This window comes from Haliotis asinina, chromosome 16, assembly GCF_037392515.1.
Source record: "Haliotis asinina isolate JCU_RB_2024 chromosome 16, JCU_Hal_asi_v2, whole genome shotgun sequence".
NCBI lineage: Eukaryota > Metazoa > Mollusca > Gastropoda > Lepetellida > Haliotidae > Haliotis > Haliotis asinina.
In genome coordinates this window covers 39852999-39876657 of record NC_090295.1, presented here as the reverse complement: position 1 = coordinate 39876657, position 23659 = coordinate 39852999, and the positions used below count along the sequence as shown (strand labels likewise).

The window sequence follows — 23659 nt, the reverse complement described above, 5'->3', positions numbered from 1 at the left end:
GAAGAGCTTAATGCCTTCCCATCTTGAGAATGTTATATGTGCCACAGACACGAGCAGCACTTCACTGGTTCATAGCAAACACCTGTACGATCTGGAACATTCAGGACACTGTTTTCCTTCACGCGATTTGCAATCCAAAATGGAGCCATCAAACCGAAAATGCCTGAAATTAAAATAAGAACCATAACTTTGTGGAATCATTACATCTACTTCACGAAAGAACTTTGTTGGCGCTGACGGACTGCTTTCCTGGTTATAGTTGTTTCTTTCTATCTTAACGCCTCAGTCTGCAGTATTCCAGTCCTATGACAGCAGCTGTGACAGCATCAGTCTAAGTAAACTTATCCTCAGTACTTTTCGTTACACTCCACCACTGAGTCTAACAAAACCTTATGGGAGGTCGCGTTAGGTAACCTTTGAGATTGACCAATCAGAACACAGCTTACCAAATCGCGAAAGTGGACATTCGCACATACCTTTGGAACTTTTTATCTCGAAAAGGTTCGTACCCGAACTGCTATTCAGCGTACACTCGCTTCCGGGTGATGCACACGGCATACATACAGCCATGACAACGGTGAGTAAACAGTCGTTGAAAATAGTGTTTTTGACAGTATTCAAGGATGCTATCTTGCGGAAATATTAGCTAATGGTAACCATGTCAACAGAAACCTCAAAGCGTATATACTGCAGGTCAAAAAACTGTGTTATATGCTGATTTTTGTCTGTGGAGAGATTTGTATCGGTGACCTGAATATTTTAAAAGTCCCTCCGACCCCTAAATATTAGCCGTTGTCTGATTGGTTAAATCTATTTAACAGTCTCGTGTTTGATTGGACTGTCATTGGTTGCTCAAAGGTTACCTGACGCGACCTTCAACTAGATATTGTTAGACTCAGTGGTGGAGTGTATACGAAATACACTGAGCCTGAGTTTACTTAGACGGTGACAGCATAGGACAGACCTTGTGCCATGGATCATAATCCTAGTCAAACAGTGAATACAGCCATAACTACAAAATACAATGAAAACCTCTTGATTTTAAAAAATATCCTGACATTTTATGGTGTGTGTGTGTGTGTGTGTGTGTGTGTGCGTGCGTGCATGCATTGTTTTTTTAAAGAAGATTTTAAGAGAAGGTCACCCATTTTATTCTGGTAGGAGGGTCAGCATTTTTGTATACAAAAATGTTTTTAATATAACAGGTGTACACATATTGTAAAAGGAGTGTGTGTTTGTGTGTGCGTGCATGTATGTGATTCACATTGAACATGCTTCGCCCATAACACATCCTACCCATAAATTATGAACGGTCCCTTATTTTGGCAACTGGTCAAGCTCCCAGTGTATACTTACACATACTAATGGCTGAAAACACAGCCAGCACGACTGATAAAGTGTACAAGGCTTCTGTGGTCCTGCTCTGAAAAAGGAAACATCATGCATGAGTAGACATGACATGGAACATTAGAGGGACATTGAAGATAACTGCCTAGTGGGGTGTTCATCTTGTTATTGCAGAGGTCAATGTCGAGGTTACTGGGGTCACCAAAAGGTCATGTAACTTCATATGTATGTTAATCTGGGAGAGACCACTATATGAAGTGCAGAGCTTCCTAGTCCCTGTCAGACTGTCTGAAGCAATGACCGCTTGACTAGCCAAGGATGAACTCAGACACTAATAAGATTTGTTAAACCTGCCATCTGGTCACAGTTTCAACTTGTTTTGCTGTTTCACCTCTACAGTGGGGTGAAAGATGTTTCACAAAGGCCAAGATTCCTGATATTTAAGTGAGGCTGCCATAGTTTTGGGACATTGATGCAGGGATCATTCATTCAAAGTTTCAATTTGAAACTACAAAAGTGGCAAAAGCAGACAACACGTCACAAGGTAAGGTAACTTGGCATAAAAAACAGAGCATGTTACCATGAGCCCCAATACTAACAACATATGTATCAAATTTCAGAAGAAATAGCCATAAACAATTTCCAATATGGCTGCTGTGGTGGCCATGATGAAATTCAGAATCATAATTCCTAATCATACCGATGGTCAATAATGGTTAAAATATGCATGTCAAGGTTTCAGATATACTGAAGATCAAGTCATCTTGTCACAGTAGACGTTTACAACAGACAAGGGACAACTGATTATAGACAATCAGATCACATCATAAGCTGACCTAGCTGTTGGTCAGGTGAGCTAAAAACGAAGGATGATATATATATCAATGAAGCCAATCAACTTACAAGGAACAGGTTATGACGTGCAGAGTTACCTCCCTTATATTCTAAGCAGCCTGTACAGGCAGTATTTGCCTTCATATCTGTTATTATAAACATCATGAATGCGCCAAAGCTTCAACTTACACACGACTCAGCTTTGGATGTCAAGATAACTTGAGCCAGGCTGATGACGAAAGACACACCCCCAAACACATGGAATCCAATCTTCACAGCTCTTGGGACAGGCATCATCACCATGAACAGAAAGGTGAACCCTGAACACGATAGAATAAACATTTAACACATGTTTTTCTTTAGTCTTAACTGTTTTGTGAAGAATGGATTCTGGTACTGGAGTGGATCATGGTGTCAGGTATTTAGCTATGATCAACACAACAAGGATTGTAACAAATTTCAAAGTTGAGACAGGTTTTCCATATGGTTTAGGAAAATATCTGTGATATCATTAGTCTTTAACTCCAAGATCAAGATCTGAAAACATCACCATAGCAACATGGGCGCATCAAACTAAAATAAATTATTCAGGGATTCTGGAGGTGAGCAAATTGCAGACTTTGATATGACTTTGTTTCATTTTTTCTCCAACTTGATAGGAAATGTTTGCCTAAAAAACAAGAACACACAGAACACAAACATTCTTTTATAGGCTTCCAGGAAAAAAATGCCATGGTACTCCATGGTGACAGGTTATGTCTACTACACGACATGAAGGAAATGACACTGATTATTTACAGAAAAAATTGCAGAACTATTTGAAAACTGCACATATATTTTTCATTTTGTTTATGGAAACATTTGTAAACGTGACTGCTTGGTTAGCCAATCAAATGCTATGAAATCACTTGCAGTGAAGACATGGAAACAAATAAGCTTCTCCACAACGCTTACCAATGAGGAACAAGGTGAACACTATGGACACGATGAGGAAGTCGAAGAGCTTCTGTGGGCACCAACGACTGGAGTGATCCAGGAGCAACACCACAACCTGCGGGACCATCAACGCTGCAGTGAGCACCATCACCAGGAAGAAGCTGCAGCCATGCAAGGAACAACATGCAAACACTGCACATAATCCAAGTATCCTTAATTAGAAGAATTGTTATTTAGTGGCAAAAAAATTTCTAACTTATTAAACTAAGTAACTAAGTCGTTTTTACTGTTGCTGTCACAATGAGTTGTTGGTATCGGGTTTACTCAAGTACCTTCCTCAGTGCTCTTGGCAACTTTTGTTAAATGCCACAGCAAAATGTTTGTGGTCTCTAGAAGCAGTTTGGATTGTCCACAAAGACAACTAAAAATGTCAAGAGCTGCTTGATTCTTTCATATTACCATTATTAATGTCTTAGACTTAGAGGCATATACCTGCAAAAACCTTATTAACTGAAATTTGATTATCTTTGTAAATTGTTTGATGCTCCAATTTTTATTCTGACTCCCCCTAACAATTTTCAGAATCAACCTGACCTCCAAATGTAAATGTCTTGGGGAAACCCTGAGTATTCTCTATGGTTAACTTGGAAATAAATATTATATTTATTAAATATTAAATCAAATTATATATTAAACAAAACAGTTTACTTCACACATAATACACCGAGGGAAAAAAAAGGTAGAAATACTCCCTCCCTATCAATCCTAATCTTGAGTTGACTGTTATCAGAAGAATAACATTAATTTTAGGACCTTGGTATGCATGGAAACGAATCTTGGTGTGGAATCGCTATCACTGTCAAACACTCCCCAAATACTGAACTGAATATCAAGCACTTATATCGGGGATTTTTTATCCCCTGAAAGTTTATTGTATGGATACCTGCATTAATATACATTGCAATACTAGATAGTAGCCAATGCACAGCCCAAAGGTACCATAAGTCGCTATACTCACATTTTTGTCCTGTTGTTACGAGGAAACCATCTGACCAGGTGGTACACACTATGAGCCCACAGGTACTGCCACATAATAAGTCTGCAATGATATATTTCATATTTAAAAGTATACTATACAAAATGTGTAATTCTGACATTCAGAAATTTCTTTATCAAATTTCAGCTGCCAACAATGACATGGAGTACACAGAAATGTACCCCAGACAAAGTCAGAATACATAAATGTACCCATTACAGTAAATACCAGATGAGTCCATTTTCCTCATCCCAAAACTGAAACCAATTTTGTTCATGTTGGAAGATCCTGGGCCTAGATTTTCAAAGCTCTCTTAGCACTAAGATTGTCGTAAGTGCCATACATTAACATTAGCTTACGACTATATTAGCGCTAAGAGAGCTTCATAAATCTAGGCCTTGTTCGCCTGATAATGAGAGATATTGTTCATCGCTAAACATTCGTCACTGGGTTTGGTCATGTCTTATATGACACAATCGATGGCATGTCAATTGTCATACAAATAGTATGACAATCCTGATCAAGAAAACAGTGCAAAATAGACTCACCTTAGGGTACATTTTTTAATTTTGATATTAGTTAGGGTGCATTTCTGTATAGATATCTGTACCTGTGCCAATTATGACCCCTTCAGCAATGGTTGATATTTTGTTCCCCTTCATGATGGAATCAAGGCTGTCGTTCACACCTTAATCTAAGTTATAGACAGCTGCAGAACAGCGACTAGTAACATGACATCTGTGGCTAAGCAAGTGTTTCATTCCAATATCATATTGCATTTTACTCAGACAATCTGCATCGGACCTTTTATTAAACTGATTTGTTGATGACTGCTTTGTAGTTTGAGCACATCCATACACATATACAGAACCTGAGGTAAGAATATTAATGCAGGAAAAAGTGTGGAAAGTGTTCTGCTGGTACACCACACTTTTTACATAGAATATTTCCACCTTAAGCAGTGTAATATCCCATCACTGAAATGAGTTGATTGATTAGGGCTTTTTATTCATACGTGTTCTAGTTTATCGAATGTATATTTAGAGTCAGGTATGCATGTCAGTTTGTAATGTTGGCTTTTGATTGGGGTTGGGGGTACGGGCGGAACTCCTACCCAAAAGTATAAGGCTTGGTTTGTGGAATTTAGAGTTTGATGTGCGATCATAATCATAAACGTGTCGAATCTGATATTGCCGGATTAAAAATTTTGACGGAAATAACATTGTTTCAACAGTTCAAAGGTCCCAGATGATATCTCTTAATGACAACCTCGCAATCTATGTTCGAAAGTGAGAGACATCAATTCCGATCTGATTTCTGGTCTAAACTCTACCCTATGCCAACTGTCAACAGTGTCAGTGTCATAAAAAAAACTCTTAAGTGGTGTAGCCGGTCAACAACGGCGGTACTGTACAGTTTCAGTTTAAATAAGCTTCTCGTCCTCACTTCGAAACTATTGCTTGTTGGTTTCTGAACCGAATCATAAGATTACACATACAAGAAATAACTCACTTTTCGACACAGGAGTCACCTGTTACCTGTTTGTTTACATGCAATATGGCGACAGTCGATAGAGACAGATATCATTAAAAGGGAGGCCACTCTAAATCCTAGAAAGTCAATATCCCATTTAGATCTAGAGGCGTTTGTAAAATCATCAATGTGACCAGCGACGTATATTCACGTGAATATACATCTTTGATGTGACGTTGACTTCTCAGCTGCTGTCATCGAAATACATTCATTATTCCACAGCATTATGCAACAAATTACATGTGATAACTCCCCAGACAGAAAACACAAAGTTTCTCCTTGTACCTTGTATGATAATGTTGACAAATGAATTCGAGTTCGTTTCTTTGGGATTTCTTAAATGTTTCTTTTTTGTCTCGTGTAAGAAGAAAACTCAGTTGTGATGTACTTAGCTCACGTGCTATTTCAGACTCTCTAACCATTGGGAATCGCCCAATAGCTATATTGTACCAAATCCTGTACCATTTATATAACGTTTGATATCGTGTCACTTGTGCAATGTGTGAGTGACTTTCGTTAAATACGCCGCACTCGGCAATATTTCAGCTATATGGCGGCGGCCAGTAAATAAGAGACTCTGCACCTGACAATCCGGTGATTAATAACATGAGCATCAAATCGATGATATGTGTCAGCGAGTGACACTTTATCCCGTTAGTCACAAGTATGAGTTACCGAGGATCAATTCTGTCTTCACGGGTCTACTGCAGAGTAACGTTGTATGACTGTTACACCACCTCCGTGTTAATGAGGAAATCACAGTGTATATTTTTGTGCAAATAGTGTGTTCACGTGACATTTGCATTGTAAATGGCATATACACATTATATTTTCTTTCCACTGGCTAAACCACATGGCTGACACCGCGTCTTCGGACCATGTATAGTCCATATGGCTCAATAGCGGACCGATGAATTGCAGTCTAGCTCGAAAACTAATAAACATAACATACTCAATGAAACGCTGATCATAGTCAGAACGTCATACCAACTGTGTGAGGCTTTTGCAGAATATTTTTCCTTCAAACAAAAAAGTTGTTTAGAAAACTAAATATTGACACAGTTCGCTGTTTGTTACGAGGGAGGAGTGCAGAGAAAGGGACAGGCAGGTGTACGAGGAAGCATGCAGACAGCACAGCACAGGTTAATGAATGTATAACTTTCTCGACCCTTGTGCACATGCTTCTCGAACACCTGGCTGTGCCTTTCTCTGCACTCCTCCCTCGTAATGGCTTATATTCCAAATCGTGTCAAGACATATTTAGTACATGTTAATGTCTGCTGGTTCCAGATAGGCATGGTGCACTGCCTTCGGCACACCATGCATATATTACCCCTCCGACCTTCTATATTTTTTAAGAGAATGAATGAGCCAGATTGTGAGCTCATCGCGATCGGTTACCGGAGATATGTCATCACCGCCAATCACACGGATATATGGATCACTCACTCACCCGTCACGCAGTCGGGAAATATACATGATATCAGCATGACAAATGTTCTGTCATATATACAGCCGCTTAGCTTTCAAGGATGAAGATCGATGAACGGCAGTAACTACATCATGAGGACTGTCGACAACATCGTCACAGCTGGCCAGGTTCCCTGAGCAGTGCATCGATACACTTCATCATTCCGCTGGATGTTGTACAACACATTTACATAAAAATACATGTATATATGCGATCAAAACTCTTGGTGGCATCTGCATGTATGTTTTAGTACATTATTGAACACCAATATCAATAATTTGAAACATATTGAAAACATATATGCAATGGTTATATTTATTACACAGTCTCTGTTTAACAACAAAAGTATTAAATAGTGTACAAGGTCGATATGGCAAGGGAAGTAATTCTGGAACTCGACACTTAAAGAGGTGAACAAAAGAGCAACATTGAAATCATATCTCGGAAAGATAATCCCCAAGATATGTTTACAAAAAAGAAAAAAAGAAAAGAAAAGCGTCACAACATCTGTATCACAATTCTGATACGGTGGACTAAACACCGGTCACACGTCACGCAGACTCCTTAGTCTGTGATGTGTACCAGGACACCATATCAGTCGGCGACAGCTTCCGGACATTGATCTCACTCCAGCATGGATTCATGCTGGTCACCTTCATATTTACGAGGGGGTCATTCCAGGTAAGCAGAATGGGTGTAGCAGACATAGGGCTAAACTGGCGCTGGTATGCATCACCTGTTGAAGTGTGATGGAGTGTTATATCTGATGTACGTCATGTGTACACTGGACTGAGAACTGAACCGGCCACAAATGTGAAATCTGTACGTTCGATCATGTTTTCGCTAGTTTGTTCATTGTGTATCAACAATGGGGGAGAACCGACTGATATTGAGGATATTTACACGTGAAGGCAAGGAACTCATATCTTTAATAGATGCTTATTATTTCCCGCCACACTCAGCAGTATTCCAGCTATATGGCGACAGTGTATGTGATAATATACCCTAATAATATACATCACCTAATAGGATGGGATATTTCACCCAAATTTACAGCCTGGGCGTAAATACAGACAAAAGCTGATGATTGAATGGACTGCTTTCAAATTCAAAGTTACGCTAAATCCTGAGGCTGTTCTAAGAGCATGTTAACATAAAATTATCTAGATTGGATCAGCGACAGTATGATAGGTCGAAGTATCCGTGTCATACCATCACGTTTCGAAAACGTTGGAGGGTTGGATTCTAGACATCGCTTCCTCCATTTCAATGAAAAGTCATACTATGATTATCATTGTTTTACAGCTGTCCCAGAATCTACAGGTTCATCTCACGCATAATTCATTCACCGCTGTCCGTTCATGTTTCCCCTCAAAATGAGATGCGGACGAACGTTGCGACGTCTTATCCAACTCGTCATCTTCCTGGGCTTCCTGTCCTCCATGTCTGTTGTGTACGTCGCCATGACAACAAGTAAGATCCAACTTTGAGCTTATACATACACAGATAGAGTTTCCAAGGGAAAATCGGATGGGGTTCTATGAAGCTAATTAAAGGTAATGACAAATAATTTTAAAAAATGAAGTTGTTGGCATTTGTTGGAGGGTGTTGAAAACCGTTGATGGTGTATGAGTGAGATACAGTTTTGTTGTGGCTCCACTCACAGGCAAAGTGTAGCGCAAAAACCCATTTTGCGCTACACTTTGCCTGTGCTCCACTTAAGCCTGACTCCAGGCCCTGGCACGTTAAAAAGCCCAAATGCAGACGTAGAAGGATCAGTAGGAGGATGGGGTAGCACGCAGCCAAATAATTAAGAAAAGAATATAATTAAACAACGCTGAGTGACTGATGGCTACCTTTTCACCTTGGTTTAACAACTGGTCCTACCCATTCTTACTAAGTAACAATCCATGCAAAACGCTATTCTGACAAATCGACGTTATCGCGAAAAACAACTCATAGCATTTGGCACTTCATTTGTTGGTGTTTTAGAAACTATTGTAATTCTGTTTTGTTTTCCTCATTAGATAACAAGGCCAGGTGGATCCAAGATGGTAACAAGGACATCCGTCAGTTGCTGGAGGTACGTGTAATCACAATTACACAAAGAGAAGCTGTCCCGTTATCTTGCAACATGCGACACAACTATTTCCATAACTGTCAGTAATATCTGCATTTGGTTTAAATTTCTAAGTCCATCCGTGATACGATACACATGAGTAGCGGGTGTCATCGAATGAATGAGCTTTTAGTAATATACCATTATGAATGATATGTAGCCGCAGGCGTATCCAGGCTAACAAATCTGACCTTGCCTTATTTTGATGTTTCAAATAAAAGCATAAATTTAAGAAATCTGAATACTCAGTCCCACTTGGCATTAATGTAAATGACAAAATTGGGTTAAAACATGACAAAGGTGCTGACCCTGTTCACATTTGCCTCTTAAGAACCGGCTTGTCCGACTCTACGTCGTTCTTGGGGCCTGTTGACCGGGACGTGTCATGTTTGCCACCTGGAGCACCACGCCTCTGACTGTCAAGGTAGCGCAGAAAACTGCAGTAGTGGCACGTCTTCACATTTCCTGAAACAAATCTGGGTGGGTTCTGGCAGAGCTTCCTGGGAGTCCTAATGGCTGCCAGTGCTGATGATGAGCCTTATCAGCCTGACTGTGGCAAGATTACCCAACACCCTTTGCTGCATTGATTTGCTGATTTGTCTTGTGAACAATACCACAGAGACAAATAATAAAATAATCATTTCTGGTGCGTATTGATAGTGGCCAATTGAATGAGCTTTTAGTAATATACCAGCGATATCTCGGCGGGAGACACCAGAAATGGGCTTCATATATTGCACCCATGTGGGAAATCGAACCCGGGTTGTCGGCGTGACGAGTGACCGCTAGTTCCACTGAGCAACCCCACCGCTTTTGTGGCCCAATGATTGTCCTGGCCCATATAGATGCTTAAACAGAGGTTAGTCACATCATGACGTTACCGATAGTGCTGTTTAAATTAAAGGCATCAAATAACAAATAACTGGCATCACACTATCTATTGTCACTAGGTGCATAGGACTATTGCCAGTTATTTTCGTTATACGCCCCTGTGTATGTAACCATCTGACTTTTGCAGGATAATGGAAAATCACGCAACAGCGGAGACGGGCTGGAACCAGAAATCATAGATGCTTTCGAAAGACGGTTTGATCTCAGGAGGAAGATATATGATAAAGCGTGCTCAAAGACGGGATCCCTCAATCATGGTGTTACCATGCCAACTCACGTAAGAAAGGATGGACGGAGGACCTACATTCACCATAATGTAACGATGTGTTTTGTTGAAAAGGTTGGGTCCATGTTTTGGTCGCGATATTTCAATGCATTTGAAAAATCAATAGTCGGGGACCACGGAACTAGCGTCGAAACGCACCAAATGTCGGAAAAAGAATATGACAAAACAGTGAAAATTGTGTTTGTCAGAAATCCATACTCAAGGCTTCTTTCGGGATACGTTGATAAAATCTTTTCGACTAATCCTGATTACATGAGCATCATGGGTAGACATATCATAGAGGACATCCGGTTCAAAGGTCAGAAGGAACAGACAATCCAATGTGGAGTAGATGCAACGTTCGCTGAATTTGTGGATTATATTTTGTATCAGTATGAACATAATCTTAGCATGAATAATCATTTCAGACCTGCTCACCATAGATGTGCTTTTTGTCACATGAAGTATGACTACATTGGAAAAATGGAAACGTTTATTGAGGATATGATGTTCGTGAGCAGACGGATCGGGGCGCTGAAATACAACCGAACCAGAGACGTCATTCAGAAAGAGGGTTTCCATGGTATTGAGCAAATGATGTACAGAAACTCTCACAATATTTTCACAAGTAGACTCAAGCATATCCTTGAGTGCGGGGTCACTTTACGACAAGCCCTCAAGTTGACTTGGAGAAGATGGCAAATCAGAGGGTTCTTTGAGACCCAGTTTGAGTTTCCGTTTCGTGCCACCGACAGTGACATCACCTGGAAACGGTTCTTGGAATATGCCGTTAGGGCACGTCAGGCCTCCGATCCCAAGGCGTTGTCGAAGGCCAAGAAAGCGGCGTTACGAGAGGCCTACAGCACGTTGACTCTTCAAACGAAACTGAAACTAAAAAAGATGTTTGAGCCTCAGTTTGAAATGTTTGGATACAAAGCTATGCCTGAAAGTATATTTGGGACTTTTCATCAATCAGAAACGGATTTTAGATTCTTTGATGTGAGGGATATTTTCGACAAACAGTCATAATTCTGGATGTTCGTATAGATATATGGCTGTTCAAGAGGGCAATGGGCGTGTCTGTGAAGAAATGTCGGAATGTCAGTATGTATATAGACACTGGAGTATGCGAGTGTGTTGATGACAGTGTGTATCATTATGGGAATGTAACGTGTGAATTGGGCAAGGCTAGGGAGAATGCCGACGTGTAAAGCTGCAAGGGCATGTGAAAGTGCTTATGTCAAGGTGCAAATAGAAGCGACAAAACCCTTTCCACTTTCATGAGAAATCTCTGCTAGTCCATTGTACAGTTGTGATTATGTCATGAGTATACACATGTTTCAGCAGCATTACAACTGTACGATGTTGTTTGTAAACAAGTCGAGTCTGAACCAGACAGTTCAGTGGCTGTCACCATGCGATACGATGACAGAGCAAGAGTTTATGAATCAAATAGAGATGACACCAGGTGTTCGCGAAAAGGTGAGCGTATCCTGCCCCATCGGTGGCATCCGTCATAAACATATGTCATAAACATATGACAAGTCTAGTCAGTTGAAATATGTATGAAAAGTGCCTATGTCAAGGTCCAAAGCTGTGAATGTCACCTTGCGTGTTTTGAGCAAATAGACATATTCTGTATTTTAATGTATTCATCACATTTTGATATATGGTGATATCGTTGTGAAGAAATAAAGAGTAATCCAGTTTTCGAGTGATGTACCGTCGATGGTAAACACACTTGATTGCAGCAGTATCATCTGTTTGTACCATTACGTTAGTATATATGAAATTAAGTGTTTAGCAATCACCATGGAAACCGCAAACAGGCGGGTTGGAAGGGCGACTGAGCATGTACTCATGTCATCACAGTTACTTCAGTGGAGCTGATAGATTTCTCTGTTTGTGCGTATCTCTATACCAATGACTGAACCGTTTTGAGCATCATTCTCGATAAAATGATATGTGATTTCTATCTCAAACAGGAAGTCAGTTCAGTTAACATGTTGCACGTGGGCGTTTTTCACCGGAGTTGACTTTCATTAATTTTGATTCCAGCATTCGGTCAGTATAAAGGCTGAAAACGTACAGCGTTGTTGTTGTTGCTGCTGCTGCTGCTGTTGTTGTTGTTTTCAGGCGTATCTGAACGCATGCAAACCAAATGAATTGTGAATTGGTAATTTACTGTGCATACTCAAACACACAACCCAACTTGAGCTGGCGGGCACCGACGGCCTATAAATAATTTCGAACGATTACAAACATGGTCGTAGTGGCGAACATTATCGCACACCTATATCAGCTTTATTTTTATGCATTGGTATTGCAATTTTCCTTTTGTTTTCATTAAATTCAAGATTTACTGTTACAGCACTGTATTTGCACTTCTTCTCCACGCCTAATGGGAACGTAGTCAAAAACAAGTTGTAAACACGCAATAATTCTTTTCTGTGTTTTGGGATAAGAAAGCAGTATAAAAGGATCGTTAAAAGTAAAACACATTTTATCAATAACAGACATTTTTAAACAATCTGGACATAAGTAGTGCACTGGCTAAAAAAGGTGTCTCTCAGATCATCAATAATCGACATGTTCTGTCTATAAAACAGTGTGTAAATAATCGAGTCTGTGCAGGCAGTACGGTAATTATGAACAATGATTCCACGATGTCTCGCAATCGCCTAAGTCACAGAGTCTGACCACCCGAGCATTGTCTCTCAATACTCTGGGGGCCTGACCCTCACCTACGACGGTAACTCTGCAGTAAGCTCAATACTCAATGTGTTGCCCAGGACCGGCTTTCCGTTATTGGACGGATTTAGATATTTATCACATTGTCACTGTATGCATGTCAATTGTCAGTGCAAAGTCTCAATACAGTCATTGTGTATTATTGTTAAGTCAGTGCCTGATGTTGTAAAATCGTTAAAAAATATTGGAGTTTCTCCAGTCATTATATGGGAGTCGTAAACTCTCCCTTCTCTCTGTGTAATGAGGTTTTGAACTGCCATTCCGGTTCATCAACGTGCGTCAGTTTCAGGGGTAATGTGAAGGGGTCAGTGAAGACGCGTATAAAATGAATCACATGCAACGTAAAACACAACTTTGCTGATTCTGGTACCTTTCGGTATGCACTTACCGAAACAAATCATAAAAAATGCCAATTCAACCGATAAAGTTTTAAAAAAACCGATGAAAAAAAGCCCGCGAAATCGGAGTTCAAACGTTTCACTAAATTCCCCCCAGCGCTGGGGGAAAACTGGTTTAAACACCTGTGCTGCGCTGCGTCCATAACGCATGCACAGTGAATAGGTTCGCGGAGCTTGAAACAGTATGCATGCCCAGCGTCTGAGGTCGTGAGCAGTAGTCTAATCTTGGTTGTGTACACAAACAAGTAAATAATCTACTCGTTACGTAAAACAACTTGTTGATTGTGGTAAGCAGTCTCTGTCACAGAGAAAGCTCAGTGTCTGGTTTATTCATACCTACATGTCTGTCTGCCTGTCTGCTAAAGACATCATGCAATACACAGTTTCAATCATTGACCACGTGCAATTTGAACTTAACACCTATCAGACTATACGACATAAAGAAAATAAGTTGATTTATGGCACGTGCACCCGAGTCCCGTGTCTGTCACATTATGTAATTAGGCACGTGTGATACACATGACATGTTTTTATATCTGTGGGTTGCAAACAAACTACATTCATTTTTTTAGGATGACTGGATCTGACGGAAACTGGTGCAAACTCGCGTCAGTTTCAAGTCCTGCTTTGTACTTGGACAAATGACAGATTCCAGCCACGCAGTAGTTTACCATCTCTACTGACATGATTTTTTATTGGATCGACCGCAACATGTATTTTCCAAACCCAACATCTCTATATACATTCTTCACGGATAACGACTTCTTTTCGTGTATATGATTTTGTTTGACAACAGTATATGAATCCATACTGAAACGACACATCAAGTACACAAAAAGAAGTTGTTATCCATAAAGAATCTTACTTTCCTGTGACTGGCTATACTTAAACAGATCATCTTTCTGTACACACAATGAACCCTCAGCATATCAGCAAATGAAACAGCCAATCGGAAGCCGTCATTACACTTGAGTGGATATCCATCCGCTATGACTGGGTCCGCTCTCCCGAGGGCGTCGTTTCTGGGGAAGTAAGCCCAAGTACAAAATATTGCACTTTTGAATCGCGATTTACGCTTATAATTGTGTTTATTTATTTTTTTTAAGCAGCAATGTGTATTATATGTCATGAATAAGTGATAAATGTGTTTTAATTATGTTTGATTTTTTGGGTTGCATGTGACCTTTAAGTGAAAATATGGCTTAGTGAAGTCACGGGTGAAGTGGAAGCCTGGTCTAGAAAAGTCACGGGTGAAGTGAAAGCCTTGTCTATTGAATTCGCGAGTAAAGTGAAAGCCTGGTCTAGTGAATTCACGGGTGAAGTGAAAGCCTGACCTAGTGCATTTAGAGGTGAAGTGAAAGCCTAGTCTAACGATTTCACGAGTGAAGTGAAAAACCTTCGTCCGTCAAGTCCTTGAAGTAAATGAAGGCCAGGTACAACAAAGTCACGAGTAAAGAGAAGACTTGGGCTAATATAAGTGGAAAACGGAGCCAAATAAAGCTTGGGCTAAGTGAAAGCCTGGTCCAGTGATGCTTGAAAACTGAGGATGGGTCAGGCTGTGCTCCAACCTATCTGCTTGAGCCATTTGCGCAACATTCAAAAATATTTGAAGTCTTGACTACAGGACATCACGTTTCAGTAGTTGTGCAGGTCATGACCACACGCGTGGAATACCGATTTGTCGGGACCTTGTTGCAAATAGCAAACAGTGTCTGAATCAACGTCATTTTCACATGGTGGAACCTTGGAGGCTGTCATTTAATGATACCGTTACTTAGTTCAACGATAGCTGTGGTGACTTTGGGAAGAAAACAGATTAGTGATCCATCATTATGCCGTCAGTTTAAATCGACAGGCCTGTCGAGGACACAATGTCAACTCTACTTCCAAGACAATAGTCGTCAATGGAAGCCTCCTGCCAGTGGTAGCACCTGTTGGACTGGTCAATGGTCCTGTGGTCATGCCCTTAGTTCTAACTATAGGCCCAGCCTGGAGAATTTCCCCCTCTCCAGGTATCCGAACCCACTGTCAGAGTATACGACAAAATGTTATGGATGTCAACTTCTTCTTTATTGTTTTCACAACGTTTCTAGGCTATTCTTTGCTCCTTCATCAGGTGGATGAATAGCCCAGAAACGTTGTGAAAACAATAAAGAAGAAGTTGACATCCATAACATTTTGTCGTATATTAGAATACCGACTACCAAATGCCCCTCAAGCTAAGGGAAACAACTCAACAAAGCAAATATGAAGACAAACAACAAAAATGTATAAGTTGTTCCATGAGCCTCCTCCCCCTTCGCCTCACCCCCCCTCCCCCAACGCACTCGTATACTCATAGAGGTTCTACACAATGGGCCAATATTCGAAAGATTGCAATATATGACAGTAGAATGCCACATCCTAATTTCGTCTCACGTTGTCAAGTCGTTCCATGATAAAGAACAATACCAAGAACTGGCAACACAGCTGCAATGCACTCGTATTCACACAGACGTTATTCACGCAGAGGGGTTATATACAATGGTTATTTACGATATACGATAAATTGTAATATATGGGAGCAGATTGCCAGATCCTATAACCAGATCTACAGTATGTTTCACAAGCATTATCGGGAAAGTCTGTAGTGAAAAGTCCAAACCGTATCCCAAGCCACCAGACACACAGCTGTGTCGTCCATCAATATACTGCAAATACGACGGCTCTGAGCTTATGTAGATTTCATGTGACAACAGTTATTATTTGGGCGTGGATACATGGGTATTGATGTCAACTGACTGAATAACATTCAGATACCGTCAAAACTCAAGTGTCTGTGTAATAGTACAAGAAGATGATCTTAAAGATTGGAGTGTTTAGTCCACACAACGCTCCACGTACAGTTAACTGTGCACGTGGCTATCGACATGGGTATTGACAAAATATCTGTATTGTCACCGCCATCTTGGAGCAGGCACCTTCGCGTCCTTGATGTCGGTTTGGGGTAAGACAAAATTTTACCTCTTCATAAATTTCAAAGCAGTTATGTTGAAAAGATCGATAATTAATACCCGGATGACACCATACAGTAGCTAATTCTATGCAACAGATATGAGAATTTAGTCAAACGGAACAATCCATGTTGATTATGATGATGAAATCCGTCAATTACATCTAGATGAAGGTCACAGTAAGATAGCTTGAAGAAAAAAGTGTTTGACCTGCCAAGAGGTACGAGTTCGATTTCCAGTGTACATCCACCCTGATTGAAACTATATAGAATGATGCAGTGAGGGAATGCAGAGAGATCAATAGGAGGAACTCACCTGCAGTTTACTATCATAATAAGCATGGGATACAGAGATCCAATATTCCTGTATCTATGGAATACTGTAAGGGCCATTTTCACATTTTGGCCAAAATCTCTCGTTCGTTTAATTATGCATTTTTGCGACTTTTGACTCTTCAGCTCTTTTCCAAAGAAGACTCCATATTGTGTACCCGCTCCTTTTTTGTTGGGCGGTCCGGTAACTTAGTGCTTAAAGTGTTTGCTCATCATGCCGATAAAACTGGGCTCGATTCCCCACATGGTAACAATCTGTGAGGCCCATTCATGGTGTCCCGAGGAGTGATATTTCTACCATACTGGTGAAGGCGTCGTAAAGTGACTCACTCCTTGTTTGTTTTCTTTGTGATGCTAGTCAGATGGCTGGGCAACCGGCTGAGGGCCTGCAGACGCCTCAGACGGGCTCTCGTCTTGGGTGTTACAGTGACCATCTTCATCACTGTCCTGTATCCCCAGGCTAATACAGGTGAGTAGGACAATACAAAATGTACAATACTTGAGCAGTCTTTTATCATTTAACCCGAGATGCAAACATACAACAGAGAAAAAACACCCGGTATGTTTTTTAGGACGTTCTGTCCATGTTCTCCTTCAAGAACACTTTGTCCCTATACGACAACGTTCAGCAAACAACTTGGGCCCCGTTTCACAAAGCTCTCGTAAGGCTAAGATCTCGTAACTTATCTCGTGGCATCCGTAGCTCCTGTGTTGCAGTATGACGATGACAATGACAATACTTTATTACCTCGAGGGAATTTCTTTTTACATTTGAAAGTGAACACATATGAGATTGTTAAAACATAAATAACTACATAAAGATTAAGATACGTAAAACGACAACAAAGACTGACAGTCAACAGTCATATAAAAGGCGGATACTTGATTGAATAAAAGAATTTTGAACTCTTTAGTTTTAAAAAAGTCCATTTGGTAACGCCGGCCTGAAGGTAAAAGATTGTATTCTTGGAATAACATGTGACTTGAATCTGATAAAATTCTCTCAGCGAGATTAACAGCACGATCATTAAAGAGGGATTGTAAAGATGAAACAGAAATTCCAGAAATCTTGGTTGCCATAAGAACAATTTTGTTAAGATGAGATTTGCTTTAGAGATTAAGAGAACCGTACCAACGCTGAATTGAAAAGGTTAAAATACTCTCAACAAAACAACCATAAAACAACAACATTACTTTTTGGCTAACATTAAAAGATCTCAATTTACGCATAAAATGTAATCTTTGTTGGCACTTCTTGAAAATGAAATCAGTATCAGTATAGGAGGCACAATGGCTACGAGAAAACTTTCGAGATCTTAGGCTTACGAGACCTTTGTGAAACGGGGCCCTGGCTAGCTATTCTCGAAACGTTCGCAACCCTATGAATTTCTTAAGCCCATTCTTAACACATTCGCTACAATTAAAGTTAAGAATTCTTATGGCTACGGACGATTCGAGAAGGGCGCAGGTTAAGTTTTATACCATAAGACATCTGTAGAAATACCCAGTCTAAGTAAACTTAGTCTCAGTACTTTTCGTTACGCTCAACCACTGAGTCTAACAAAACCTTATGGGAGCTCGTGTCAGGTAACCTTTGAGATTGACCAATCAGAACACCGCTTACCAAATCGCGAAAGTGCACATTCGCACATACCTTTTGAACTTTTTATCTCGAAAAGGTTCATAACCGAACGATTCCGAATGCTATTAAGCGTACGCTCGCTTCCAGGTGATGCACAAGGCTCACGTACAACCATGACAACGGCGAGTACACAGTCACTGAAAATGGTGTTTTTGGCAATATTCAAGGATGTGATCTTGCGGAAATATTAGCTAATGGTAACCATGTCAACAGAAACCCCAAAGCGTATATACTGCAGGTCAAATAATTGTGTTATATGTGGATTTTTCTTTGTGGGGAGATCTATGTCAGGGACCTGAATATTTTGAAAGTACCCCCGATCCCAAAATAGAAGCCGTTGTCTGATTGGTTAGATCTATTTAACCGTCTCCTGTTTGATTGGACAGTCATTGGTTGCTCAAAGGTTACCTGACGCGACCTTCTACTAGGTTTTGTTAGATTCAGTGGTGGAGTGTAACGAAATACACTGAGACTAAGTTTACTTAGACTGTAGAAATACCTGTGAGCCTTGTTTGTTCTTTGACTCCGCGCTCAGCAGTATTGTTATAGTGTTTACATAATGCTCTTCATCATGAGCCGATCCCCAGTCGACCAAACATATCCGTTGACAGTATTCCTGGACCTAGATTTTCGAAGCTCTCTTAACGCTAGGATAGTCGTACGTTGATGATAATGAATGGCACTTCCGACTATCGTAGCCCTCAGTAAACTTCCAAAATCTAGGTCCTGATGTACGAAGGCAGGTTATAAACTAGTGTAGCCTAATGATTGATATCATGAGCATCTGTTTACAAACTGATGGGAAGCATTTTTACAAGTATATTCAGTTTGTAAGTCAGCAAACCTGACTAACCTGACCAGTCCTTTGAGATAGTTCTTATTCGAACTATATTTTAACAGTGTCGAATACCTGTTTCGGACCGAGAATCCAGTTGTCGACACTGATATTTCCCACAAAGTTTCAAATCTGAAGCCTGAAATCTACAATTCTACGATAACAGTCTCAAACTAAAACGACAGAAAAGTCTTCAAATAACAGGACTTAAAATTTGGTCATTCTGGGATCGTGGGTTCGAACTGATCCTTGATTTATTAGTATCATACAGGTGACGTAAACAACAAACACACTATTGTTCATTGTCCTTCTAACGTATGTTTTCAGATTCATCTGATGCAAGAGGAACAAGGCCTTTGAAAAGGGTAAGTTTACCTTATATTTTTACGCGGTAAGTGATGTGTATGCTTTGAGCGTCGGTATATGGTAATGCGGTTTATAATAGTAGGTTTGGTGTTAAGGAAATTGAAAATCTGTGAAGACACTGGATTGACGTGGAATAGTTTAGCAGAGCTCAAGACGAGCTGTAGTTAAGGTAATACATGTAGACAGGTCTCTCTGAGTCTAGCTGTCCTTGCCTTTCATCCTGTTTATTTATCCATTGCTTTCAGGGCTTTATACTAATCTACAGCTGAGAAGGCTTTATGGATAACAACTTCTTTATTTCGTGAGTGCGGTGTTTCAATACAGACTCATGTACCGTTGTCAAGCAGGAATGACACATGAAGAGGGGGAACCTGAGTTGTACAAATAAAGAAGAAGTTAATATACTCTTCAAAGAAAGTAGGGGAACGGTACTTTCAATGTACGGTGGTCGAATGGAATATATGGAATTGAATCAATGTTGATACAATAATAATGGATGTTTTGAGAATACCTCACCACATGAATTTCATTCAAAGCAAAGCTGTTCTTTCAGTTATCCCCCTTGTTAGGTGACTGGAGTATGACATGAAAATGCACAGATGCAAGAAAACTATCGGAAAAAATGGTCTGCAGTGATTTATCGACCTGCCTCAAAAACGTCAAGATTCATAATGACACCCAGTGCACGTGTAGGAGGCTCCCACGGTGTGTACGTGCTTCCCATGCATTGTGTTTGCGAGTGGTGATAACGTGAAATGATGTTGCATATACAAAATGAATATCGTTGTAACGTTCCTAAATGGGTTTTCCTTCTACCAGACATCAAAGTTCAGGTTCCCCTACTTTTTTTAAGAGTATATAAAGGAAATGTTTATACAACAGAATGACCGTAAGAGGATGGAGTGAAATCTCCTTGGTAACGACTGTTGGTGTTGGATGTGAATGGCTTCGGTCAGCTTACAGTTTGTGAAGTCCGTTTGATTGTTAGCAAGAATGGCGAAGTCAGATCACTCTATTTGATGTTTTGGGATTGCTTTGATGTGGTCAGAGATGACTGATTTGTTGTAGGAATTAGTTATGGAGATGCGGCGTTCTTTTACTGGGTGTTGATGGATCGTGATGTTTCTCCTGTGTAACCATGTCCACTATCAGCTTATTTTATAAACGCATGCATCACAATGGTGGGTGTATGGTTTTCTTCCGATAGCATGACAGGCATGACAAATATTTAAATTTAGATAATAACTAATAGTCTTGATCCATTTGCTATAAACTAACAGCTAGCCTCTGAAAAGAACATATTTTACTGAAAAAACGTTCATAGTGAAATAAATAATAAAATGAAATGGAGCCCTGAGACTTTCTCCATTTTCAGAGACTAAACAAATCTGCAGAGCGATAATTTCTTGGAATTTCTCAACACATGCAAATATTCTTATCACCCATTACTGACACCTCTGAAGGTGCATGTGACTGAACTTTTTGTTGCCCCGAACATCATCCTACCCAACCCAACCCCTACTCCCTCCCAGTGTGGTGTGGGCAGCTAACGGGAAGTATCAAGTGTCGCAACCACATAGCTCCGGGTTAGCATCTCTTGAGACTGAAGCTATGGAGATCTAGACTTGCCACATTTTCTAGACTTGCATGGGCTTTCTTGGATATATATACTTCAGGGTCTGTACGACAGACTACATTTGATACCTTTCCAGCATTTACCATTGGCAAATATTGAAGACGTGTTTCATTGTGAGTTGGTTTGACCTACACGCACCTTTTCCGTGGCTGATTCAGGCAAATTGCTAACTTGGGCGTGTCCGTCCTCCCAACGGCAGAATTTCAGCCATTTATGGGTAACAATTTCAGAATTTACTCATCGCAGCCATGACCGGAATAGTGATGCTATTTCGGCTACCACGCCATGGTGTCACTGGAACTGTGCTGCAAGCGACGTTCAAACAACCCCAATCAGTAGCCAACAGACACACTCGCTCCCCGACATTCTGTCCACTAATAGGGACAGTATAACGACTGGTTTAGTACAGTCATGGACTGACGAAATCGGCATGAAAGTCCAAATGAATGAGAAATGAATATTTAGACCCTGGTCATTGCAGATGAGTTGGATTTGTGCCAACCTTGAAATGATGTTACAGAATACATGAGTTAGACACCAAACATTTGTATTGTATCACCACTTGCTTGACAACGGCTTTAGAATCTGTGCCGAAACGCCGCCCACGCAGAATACAGAAGTTGTTTATTCCATAAACAAATGTCCATATTCTTCTTCTCCCCATGACTTGCTTGAAAACGGCATTACAATCTATGTCGAGAGGTGGCATATACAGACTAATGAAGTTGTATATTCACATATATATTGCCCTTTTTCTTCATGGAAACAATCATGAGAGACTTTTAGAGAGACTTTATTTCAGCATTGGAGGCCGCGTGTCCCAGAGTGCAAATACAAAGTATTCACTGAACATATATTCATACAATTCTGTTAACTATAAATGTACATTTTGGTGTGGGAGATTAAGTACAATTATACATATTCCTTTTAAGGTAAATGGCTAGACCTTTCATGGAAACAACTGAAGTTGTATATTCACATCTATATTGTCCTCTTTCTTCATGGAAACAATCATGACATGATTATGATCCTTATATTTTCTAGTCCAATCACGATCATCAACTGTCTCCCGCATATCGGTTCGTGGAGCGCCAAGAGCAGCTTAGAGAGGCGTGCAGACAGATCAAGCACCGGCCTGGACTTCAGCCGTTTCTAAACTACACCGAACACATGATCGTAAATATAAAGAACAACATTTCCTTTTGTGAAATCCCCAAAGTCGGTTCCATGTTTTGGCGATCAGTTCTCAGTGTTTTAGCTGGAAAAACAGACAGTTTCCACTCCGCGTTTGATAATAAGTGGCTGACCTATCTCTCAACATTGACGAACAGAGACATGCCACAATATGCAGGGACGAATAAGATAGTATTTGTCAGGAACCCATATTCAAGACTTTTATCAGCATACATCGACAAGCTGTTTGCACCAAATCCATTTTATTGGAATCTGGTTGGAAAGGACATTGTGAAAGCCGTCCGACCAAACCCAACTGTAGGCAGTCTAAGATGTGGTCATGACGTCACATTTCCGGAACTTGTCCAGTATTTAATCATCATGGACAGCAAAGGGGTGAAGTATGACAGTCACTTCGTGCCAGTCAGCAAGCATTGCTTGTTTTGTGATACGCACTACGACTTTGTCGGCCACGTCGAGACGTTCATGGAAGACGTAGCTCACATTGTGAACGCTGTGCCCCAACTGAAGAAACAGGTCAACTTATCAGGTGTCGAAAGCGGGACAGATCTTCAGCAGTTGGAACGAAACTCCCATAATGTTTTCGGCATGAGGAAAGACAGAATACTTAATTGCATGACATTTCATGAAGCTCTAGTTCGACTATGGCGACGGTGGCAGATGAGGGGTATCTTGCATAAATCTGAAACGTTTCCTCTGAACAAACAGCAGTCAAGTTCAGTTACGTTTGAAGATTTTCACGAAATGGCTGTCGCAGCTTGGACACGATCCGGAAGCGGAAGTTGGAAGTCAACCAATAGGAAAGAGGCTCTGAAAGAAGCTATTGGTAACCTTGAACCTGATGATTTAGAAAAGTTGAAGGATATGTTCGAAAATGACTTTTTACTTTTCGGATATGCTCGTGACATTGAATTTTATGGAGAAAATGGTGCTGATTATAAATACTTTAAGCTTGATTAAAAACCATTTGTATATGGTACTGTTATGTGTAGCACGTACGTGACATATTTCTTCAGCATTTTGGGTTGAACTACAGCAATCCTTGGGGCCAAAATAAAGCAACTCCGGTCCGATACAGCA

At 40.4% G+C, this 23659-nt stretch overlaps 3 protein-coding genes across 3 annotated transcripts; 2 read left to right on the top strand and 1 right to left on the bottom strand.

Annotated features, from left to right (window-relative positions):
• On the bottom strand, nt 1-5717 carry LOC137268538 (uncharacterized). The gene is made up of 6 exons (XM_067803109.1): nt 5666-5717; nt 4136-4216; nt 3136-3278; nt 2371-2501; nt 1357-1423; nt 1-163 (listed from the first exon to the last, which is right to left on the bottom strand). Exons 2-6 carry the CDS (start codon nt 4207-4209, stop codon nt 33-35), a joined length of 546 nt encoding a protein of 181 aa, XP_067659210.1. The 5' UTR covers nt 4210-4216; nt 5666-5717; the 3' UTR covers nt 1-32.
• A 2013-nt stretch (nt 5718-7730) lies between these two features.
• Nucleotides 7731-12141, top strand: LOC137268618 (carbohydrate sulfotransferase 14-like). The gene is made up of 4 exons (XM_067803193.1): nt 7731-7838; nt 8463-8630; nt 9185-9240; nt 10295-12141. The coding sequence occupies exons 2-4, from the start codon at nt 8519-8521 to the stop codon at nt 11459-11461; spliced, it is 1335 nt and encodes a 444-aa protein (XP_067659294.1). The 5' UTR covers nt 7731-7838; nt 8463-8518; the 3' UTR covers nt 11462-12141.
• Nucleotides 12142-16268: 4127 nt separating this feature from the next.
• On the top strand, nt 16269-23659 carry LOC137268421 (carbohydrate sulfotransferase 8-like). The gene is made up of 4 exons (XM_067802989.1): nt 16269-16567; nt 17265-17375; nt 19711-19748; nt 22430-23659. Exons 1-4 carry the CDS (start codon nt 16555-16557, stop codon nt 23537-23539), a joined length of 1272 nt encoding a protein of 423 aa, XP_067659090.1. The 5' UTR covers nt 16269-16554; the 3' UTR covers nt 23540-23659.

Coding starts and splice junctions, on each gene's coding strand:
- LOC137268538 (XM_067803109.1), bottom strand. CDS start 4,209: ATGTGGCAGTACCTGTGGGCTCATAGTGTGTACCACCTGGTCAGATGG. Junction 3,279..4,135: donor CGTAACAACAGGACAAAAAT/GTGAGTATAGCG, acceptor GCATGGCTGCAG/CTTCTTCCTGGTGATGGTGC. Junction 164..1,356: donor GTTTTCAGCCATTAGTATGT/GTAAGTATACAC, acceptor TTTTAATTTCAG/GCATTTTCGGTTTGATGGCT.
- LOC137268421 (XM_067802989.1), top strand. Junction 17,376..19,710: donor GTATCCCCAGGCTAATACAG/GTGAGTAGGACA, acceptor GTATGTTTTCAG/ATTCATCTGATGCAAGAGGA. Junction 19,749..22,429: donor GAACAAGGCCTTTGAAAAGG/GTAAGTTTACCT, acceptor TATATTTTCTAG/TCCAATCACGATCATCAACT.
- LOC137268618 (XM_067803193.1), top strand. CDS start 8,519: ATGTTTCCCCTCAAAATGAGATGCGGACGAACGTTGCGACGTCTTATC. Junction 8,631..9,184: donor GTACGTCGCCATGACAACAA/GTAAGATCCAAC, acceptor TTTCCTCATTAG/ATAACAAGGCCAGGTGGATC. Junction 9,241..10,294: donor ACATCCGTCAGTTGCTGGAG/GTACGTGTAATC, acceptor TGACTTTTGCAG/GATAATGGAAAATCACGCAA.